The sequence below is a fragment of the Nothobranchius furzeri genome, chromosome 12, assembly GCF_043380555.1.
Source record: "Nothobranchius furzeri strain GRZ-AD chromosome 12, NfurGRZ-RIMD1, whole genome shotgun sequence".
Taxonomy (NCBI): Eukaryota; Metazoa; Chordata; class Actinopteri; order Cyprinodontiformes; family Nothobranchiidae; genus Nothobranchius; species Nothobranchius furzeri.
Window position 1 is genome coordinate 68,084,929 of NC_091752.1, and position 8,327 is coordinate 68,093,255.

The 8,327-nt window shown below is 46.8% G+C and overlaps 1 protein-coding gene across 1 annotated transcript; it reads left to right on the plus strand.

The window, feature by feature from the left end:
- The first annotated feature begins 2,886 nt into the window (after positions 1–2,886).
- si:dkeyp-69e1.8 (GTPase IMAP family member 7) lies at positions 2,887–5,889 on the plus strand. Its single transcript, XM_015945230.3, has 3 exons — positions 2,887–3,037; positions 3,314–3,453; positions 4,822–5,889. Exons 1-3 carry the CDS (start codon positions 3,013–3,015, stop codon positions 5,665–5,667), a joined length of 1,011 nt encoding a protein of 336 aa, XP_015800716.3. The 5' UTR covers positions 2,887–3,012; the 3' UTR covers positions 5,668–5,889.
- The last annotated feature ends 2,438 nt before the right edge of the window (positions 5,890–8,327 follow it).

Genomic DNA, 8,327 nt, shown 5'->3' on the forward strand with positions numbered 1-8,327 from the left:
TTATTTCTGTGAAAGACCGTTGATCTTTTCAGAGGGTTAAAATCCCGGCACGGGTCCTCGTCGGCCACAAAAAGGTTTTAAACGCTAAAAAGTTCAGTTTTTTTGTGTGCTGCTCAGAAATGGGCATCATTGGGTGCTAACCGTGTTTCCACTGCAGGAGTTCTGGGAAGTGAGGTAAGAGGGTGTGGTCCTCCCAGCTGAAACCGGGACTTTATGAAGACATCGGCGTATCGCAGCAGCTGCTCGGATCAGCGCCTAAAGGCATCCGTAGACAAGATCCTTAAAAAATTAGTTCTGTCAAAGAATCCTAAACTTGAACCCATTCTGAGGAACAGGATCGCAGCTCTGCGATGTAAAACAAGGCGTTTATTTCACGGTGCTCTGCTGGAGACCACAAGCAGCAAAGATGACGGTGATGTGAGGACTTCTGCCATGTTTGGTTGGCGTTGGGAGTTTAGAAACAGTGGTATTCGCTTCGCTTCACCAGCACCTCTTCCGCTTTTACAAATGCCAGTTTGGCGATGTCTACTGACGTCCACCGGGTTGCAGCCAATCGGCATGAGTTAAACACAAGTCCCGCCCAGGAACTCCACCGGAACATTACAAGGACATTCCCCAGTGCAGGTACTCTGTTGCTCCCAGGAGACCAGAAAAGGGCTCTTTCGGCCGGCCCACTAAATGTGGACACGCCCATGCCATGGAGGTCTGGAAAAACTACCTGTAAGTTCTGATGGTGGAACTGGACCTAAAGTATCATGGGGGTCTTGTTCAAGGGCGCCCCCAAGCTAGAAAATTGCTGCCCCCCCAGCAGAAGCCAGTGTTAATACAGGGTAAACGCGGGTCCTTAAAAAGTCTTAAATTAGCTTTTCCAAATTTAAGGCCTTAAAATTTCTTAAAAATAACAAATAATCCTTAAATACAGTTTCCAAAGGTCTTAAATTACCAAAGACCCAATAAACAAGATTCTTTTATTTCTATAAAATTTTCGTGAATTTCTAGTTAGCGTTCAGCATTTTTTGTGTACGATGTTGGCGTAAGCGGAACCGTACACATGCAGTTGATTGTGAAAGGGGGCTATTTTTAGATGAGCACATTAGCTGGTTAAGCTCGTGGGAGCTTGTACCGTGGGGAAGTGCAAGTTTAATGGTAACTGGGTGGTTAATCCCACGTTCGCGACGTGGTTAGAACCGGTTCCAGGCAATAGCCGGAAGTTGTAGCTTAAATTTATTTAGAAAAATAGCTCAAATTTGGTCAAAGTGGCCCTAAAAAAGCTCTTAAAACGTCTTAAATTTGGCTCCCTTAAACCTGCAGAAACCCTGAATTAAATAATTTTCACTCAAACCATAAATTGATCTTATTTATTCAAGACATGATGGTAAAACAAAATAAAAAAAATACAACTAATGAGTAAAGAAATAATCAGAATAAACATTTCTGTTACTCACCATTTAAAAAAGTTTTTATCTCCATAGTTTTTTTTGTGAACACAGCAACAGGTGAATGAAACAAAAAAAAAAACATAAAATTTAAAATAACTGAAATGTATTTTAATGAATTGTTTGTAAAATGTTTGGATACCTTTTTTTGTAATAAAAAAAAACGAATAAAGGAGCAATGCAATACAATTACATGTGCCACCCCAAAAATGTCTTTGGCCCCGTCTGGCCACCCCATCAAAATTTTCTGGAGGCGCCCCTGGTCTTGTTCATGAGAGCGGGAAAGATGGAGTGTGAGATCGATAGGCGAATTGGTGCTGCGTCTGCAGTGATGCGGGCGTTGCACCTGTCTGTCGTGGTGAAGAGAGAGCTGAGCCGGAAGACAAAGCTCTCGACTTAACGGTGGAACTACGTTCCTAACCTCAACTATGGTCACGAGCTTTGGGTAGTGACCGAAAGAACGAGATCGCGGATACACGCGGCTGAAATGAGTTTTCTCCTCAGGGTGGCTGAGCTCTCCCTTAGAGATAGGGTGAGAAGCTCGGTCATCCGGGAGGGGCTCGGAGTAGATCTGCTGCTCCTAGATGTTAGGAGCCTGTTAATGTGACTAGGGCATCTGGTTAGGAGGCCTCCCTGGTGAGGTTTTTCAGGAACGTCAAACCGGGAGAAGACCCAGACGAAGACCCTGGAAACTGAAGGGAACATCTGGGCCTCTCTGCTGAGGCTGCTGCCCGAGAAGGGTATCGCGGCAGACCTGGAGACTGATGATTCAGGCCGACTGCAGATTCAGGCATGTTCTGTTTTTGAGACAGCGCCGCCCACTGTTTGCTAGCATTCCAAGATGGAGTACGATCGGAGAGTAAGTATAAAACGTGGATAACAGTATTTAATTTGTTGTTTAATGAAACCAGCATGTGTTTACAAACTACATTTCTAAACAAAATTTAATCCTGGAGTTTATAAAAGAAAACCAAAAACAAAATGGACCATCCAAAAATTTTTACTTTAAAATGTATTAAATTCATCATTACAAAGGTACACGGCATTCTGCATTGAATTCATGATTCATATGTGTTTTAGTCCATCAAGGTGTTACGAGGTGGATGATCTACGGATGTCCAAAACCAGGAAAGTTAGAAAAGGTTTTTTTTTTTTTGTTTCTGCAAACAACTTCAATTAAATAAATATGATGAAAGTTTTTATCATTAAAAGTTACTCGGGAGTTGTCAAATTTGTACTCTGGGAGCTACTTCACTGAAGCTTTAACAACGAATAAACTATTCACATTTTTATGTAGAACTGTTAAATAGTAGAAGCCTGAATCTGCAGCAGGCGTGAATCTGCGGTGTCCAAGTCTGCAGCCTTCAATCTGCAGTTAGTCTTGAATCTGCAGTTGCAGTTACATGTTTGTCCTTTAGAGGGCGCTGTCTCAAAAACAATACAAGCCTGAAACTGCAGTCGGCCTGAAACTGCGGTCTCCTTCTGCAGCCACACGCTGTGACTCGTCAGGCTGCAGGAATTAGGAAGTGTGTGTCCAACCCAACCGTTCCTGATCCAACCCAAAACAGGAGCAGAGATGTCAGCCTGGGCCCAACCGTCCGGTAAGAGGAGCCTCCTGCGGGGATTCAGAAAAGCGGTGTGCGGGAGCGGCTGTCTGCTGCATGTTTTTATCAGTTGGTGTTTTTGTTTCTGCGGGTTTTGATGACAGAAGGGAGGACGGCTCTCTGAGAAAAGTCAGCGCGCTTCTGAGCAGCCTGGCTGGTGACATTTCACCAAGTTGTAGCAGGCGGCTTTGTGTTTTTAAAGTTCAAACGAAGCGTTGGAGAGTCTAAAAACCACACAAGCGAAGAAAATAACGCTGTTGTTTTGTTTTCCAGAGCTGAGGCTGGTGGTTCTGGGCCCGAAACGGGCAGCAAACCGAGCCGTTGTCTGCTCCATCCTGGGCCTGGAAGACACTCAGCAGGGCACAAATGCCCACGAGTGCAGTAAACACAGAGGAGAGGCTGCTGGCAGGCAGGTAGGAGGAACACGTGACTCACCTGTTTTCTAGGACTTTCGAGCTAAATGTGAAACATCTTTTCCATACAAATGTTTAAAACGTGTAATGTCATATTATTGCCACTAGGTGGCGACGTCACAACAATCTACCACAGCAACAAACCCATAAAAAACGTTTCTAACCTTTCCAAAGATTCTCCCAAAATGTTCTTCAGCATCGTTTAAGAGTTTACACGTGATCAGTTTTATGATGACAGGACCTGGATAGAGCAATTCCAATGAATGAAACAAAAATACTAAGCAAACACAAACTGCTGAGTCACCTTTCCTCACAAGCCATTGTCCATAACCCGGGTTTATGTAAGGAGACAGGAACCAGAGAGGTGGCTATAGTGGAAGTTCTGATCCATCCATCCTTCTTATTCGGGGTCGGGTCGCGAGGGCAGCAGCCTAAGCGGAGAAGTCCAGACTTCCCTCTCCCCAGCCACCTGGGCCAGCTCATCCGGGGGAATACCAAGGTGTTCCCTGGCCAGGTGAGAGACATAGTCCCTCCAGTGTGTCCTGGGTCTACCTTTAGGTCTCCTCCCAGTTGGACATGTGTGAAAAACCTCATCAGGGAGGCGTCCAGGAGGAATCCCAACCAGATGCCTCTGCTTGATGTAGAGGAGCAGCAGATCTACTCCGAGCCCCTCCCGGATGACCGAGCTTCTCACCCTATCTCTAAGGGAGAGCCCAGCCACCCTGAGGAGAAAACTCATTTCGGCCGCTTGTATCCGCGATCTCGTTCTTTCGGTCACTACCCAAAGCTCGTGACCATAGGTGAGGGTAGGAACGTAGATCCACCGGTAAATCGAGAGCTTCGCCTTCTGGCCCAGCTCTCTCTTCACCACGACAGACCGGTACAACGCCCGCATCGCTGCAGACGCAGCACTAATCCTCCTGTCCATCTCACGCTCCATCTTCCCCTCACTCGTGAACGAGACCCCGAGATACTTAAACCCCTCCACTTGGGGCAGGACCTCATCCCTGACCCGGAGAAGGCGTTCTACCCTTTTCTGACTCAAGACCGTGGTCTCAGATTTAGAGCAGCGGAGTCTCATCCCAGCTGGATTGTTTGCTCGTGTATTTGATGCTTTCTCGTTTACGGCTGCAGGTGAATTAGATCTAATTCACCAAATAAATGCGCTGAATCGGTCAGAACCCGATCCCACCACAACAGGAGAAGTAAGTTCTCCTCAGCGAACGGGAAAGCACACCAGCACCATCGCTAGTTTAACCCCTAATAGCTTCTTGGGCTGTGATGTTCTGATATATCATGTTTACGCTAAATTCTAAATAAACCCTTCCTGTTCCCGTCTAACCGAGTGGTTTCACCGCCTCCCTGTAGGTCCTAGTCATTTCCAGTCCAGCCTGGTTCAGCTCAGCCTGCTCCCCGGAGGAGAGGAGGAAACAGCTGTCATCCCTCGTCGCTCTGTCCACCCCTGGACCCCACGCCTTCCTGCTCTGTGTCTCCGTGAACCAGCCAGCTGAGGATGAAACCAAAGCACTCGAAGCCCTGACGAAGCTCTTCGGCCCCTCGGCGGTCAGCAGAAACACCGTTGTCCTCTTCACACACACCGAGGAGCTCGGGGAGGATGAACAGCTGGAGGAGTACCTCGTCACCTGGCGCAAAGACCTCCTAGCGCTGGTAGCTAGATGTGGAGACCGCTACCACACGCTGGAGAGTCGTGGTGGAGAACCCGAGGAGAAGAGAGCTGTGGAGGAGCTGCTGGAGAAGGTGGAGCAGGCGCTGAAGGAGAGCGAGACTCCGCACCTCAGCTGCCAGCTGTACCAGGAGGCTGAGGATCGGGTGAGGGCGAGGCAGGTGGAGATGGTGAGGCAGAGGAGGGGGGAGGAGCACGAATCCCCCACAGACCCGGAAGTGACGGAGGAAGAAATGGAAGCAGTGCGCGAGGAGGCGGAGAGGAGCGTTGGGGATTTTAATCTAGATACCGAAGGAATTTTCTCCCTTTCCAGCATGCCTCCACCTTGTCACCCCCCCTCTCTTCTCGGGGGATTGTGGGGAAAGCTGACGGCTTGGATCAGGTGGCTGCCCTCTCTGGTGAGAAGGGAGGCCCTGCTGGGGGCCTTGGTGGGCCTGTTTGTAGGGGGGCCGTTCGGTGGGATGGTTGGGGCCACTGTGGGTTCTGTAGCTACTGAGGTGGGCAAAAGAAAAGCACACAAGGCCAAATGAGACGTGATTTTCTGTTTAGCACCGTGTCACCCCTTAACTGTCTACAGACTGCTGTTAGCTCATTACGTCAAGTGTCACTTTTACATTCAGCCCATTTCTGGGTGGGAGTCTGTGGTGGTAGTGTCATGGTTTGGGCTGTACACCAAGCACACCTAACACCTGTTTTCTTTGCTGAAAAGTGAAGCCATGAAATCCTGTTGATGAGAGCTACCGTGCTGTATTTGGGGGGTTTAAACAGGGATGGGTCTCAAGTGTGTGTGGGACTTAAAATTCTAACTCATTTCTAGTAAACTAGTCAAGGTTTTACGCAAACAAACGCCCCCTTGTGGCTGATGCCAGGACACGTTTTAGGCTCCGCCCCTCCATGTGAACAGATGAACCATTTTCCCGATCATTATAATAAAGATAAACCTCACACGCATTTTCCAGAAGTTTGCCGTGTTGAATATAAAATTATTCAGGTCAAATTTAACCAAAACAAAAAAAATAAAATTCTACTCCAGCGTGGAACTTAGGCGTGGAAGCACGTGGTGAAGTCTGACTCTGGGCGGCTCTACCTCTCTTATTCCCGCTGTAATCTAGTAACTCATTCGTTGAGACAGTTCGAGGCTTCCTGGTTGGTGATCGTCTTCCTTTTATGCTGTTGATGCTTCTTTGGTGTTGAACGCTGGGCAGAGCCTTTTTCTGTGCAGTAAATCTGCTGCTAAAACTTCTGTTGCATGAAGTAAAAGTCAGAAAGAGCAGGATGACGTCCTTTAGCCGACCTCCAGACGAGGGATCACACATGAAGGTGGTGCACAATTCTGGATTTATTAGGCTTTTTCTCTCAGGCTCTGTAATGAAATAACGTATGTGGGTCCAAAGCCATTGAAAAGGGAGGGGTGACCTCACATTAGATGACACGGGCACGGCGTGGCGTACCAGTGGAGCGTTCCGTGCTCTAGCTAACGTGACATCACATTCTTCATGTGGTCTGATGTTACAAGTGGGGGAGGCTCGCTAACGACGCTCACACACTAACCTTTGGAAGGTCTGGTTCCAGCTGACAACAGGCGTGAGAAACCAGTTCATCCAACCTGCCGTCCGGTCGATCGATGCACCGTGTTGTTGTTGTCTGTAGATGTGTGACCGTGCCAGAGCTGTAAACTCCTGACCTGTGATCCTGCATTAAATATTTAAACAACACTTCAGTGTTCTTGTGGTTTTTATACCATGTCTCCCTGCTGAGGACCAGACAAGCTGCAGCCTTTCTGCATGGAGTTAGCGTGTCCTCCTTGTCAAATCAAATCAAATCGCTTTTATTGTCACATCACAGGTGCAGGTGCACTGGTACAGTACATGCGAGTGAAATTCTTGTGTGCGAGCTTCACAGCAACAGTTGTGCAAAATACAATAACGTAAAAACAAGCAAAATATAAAAATGGCTAATCTTGTGCACATGTGCGTGTGTGGGCTCACTCTGGTTTCCTCCTGCAGACCAAAAACATGCATGTTGGCTTTATTAAAGGTCATCGTGTGTGTCTGATGACTCCACCTCATGTCTACTGGAGATGGACGCCAGCTCCTGACCCCGATGAGGAACAGAGATGAGTTAATAATGATGATTCATAAAACGTACGCAGCGCCTTATAGCTCCTGATGTGTTGCGGGAGCTCCAGATGGTTGGGGCGACGGCGACAAAGGCTCGATCTCCCGGGGCGCTGTGTTGAGTTCTGAAAGGGGAAAGAAGATTGGACACAATAGTTTGTGATGTCATTTTCACTGATCGTCCAAGGAGAGGTTCTGTGTTCATTGTTTTACAGAAAACTGATGATAAAAGCATTCCAAAACTTCAGTTTGAACTTTTCTTCTGCTTGCTTCTTCCTGCAGGTGACCAAACCCCCCCCCCCCCATGCCCATGACAGGTGGGCATAAACATCTGAACTCCTGCTTTAAAAAAATCTGACAGTAAAGATGGCAGAATGATGGCAAAACACAAAACACCTAGTAAAGAATATCCACCAGCTGATAACTTCGACTTCATGCTGGCACAAAACTAGGGATGAGCCGGACACTCGTTTCAGACGAGGTCTCCTAAATGAATAAACATAAACATAAACATGGTGTCACAATGTCGTTGTGAGCTTGTGTGTGTGTGTATTTGTTAGCGGCGCCGCCCCCTCGGTCTGCTAGGCAAGCAGCATTTGTTGCATTTTTCAAACAGGAAGTGGGAGTGGAGTAATACTCTGGTAGGGGGTGACTTGCTCTTTAATTTAGGATCAGCTGAATGGGCGCTCTTTTAGGGGTAAAAATAAACCTGCAGGAATAAAACCTTAAAAATTCCACATATATAAAAACTCAGGTAAATGTTTTGTTCTGAAATCCAAACATGCATTTTTTTAAAACTGTGCTGATATCCATCACATCTGATTTTTATTTCTGCACCATTTTGTCACAGATTTAAATAAAAATGGAATGAACGATTACTTAGAAACAATTAAGTGAAGAAACGTGTTTACATTTGAAACAGATCACATGTTTATTGAGCTCCTGATGAAAAACAAAGGCGAACTGTAGCTCATGTGGGAAATAAAAGTGAAGGGTGATTTCTACACATGTGTTTTTATAAAGTAGATCCAGTTCCTGATGGTCAGATCTGATCCAAAACATCTAAACGGTGA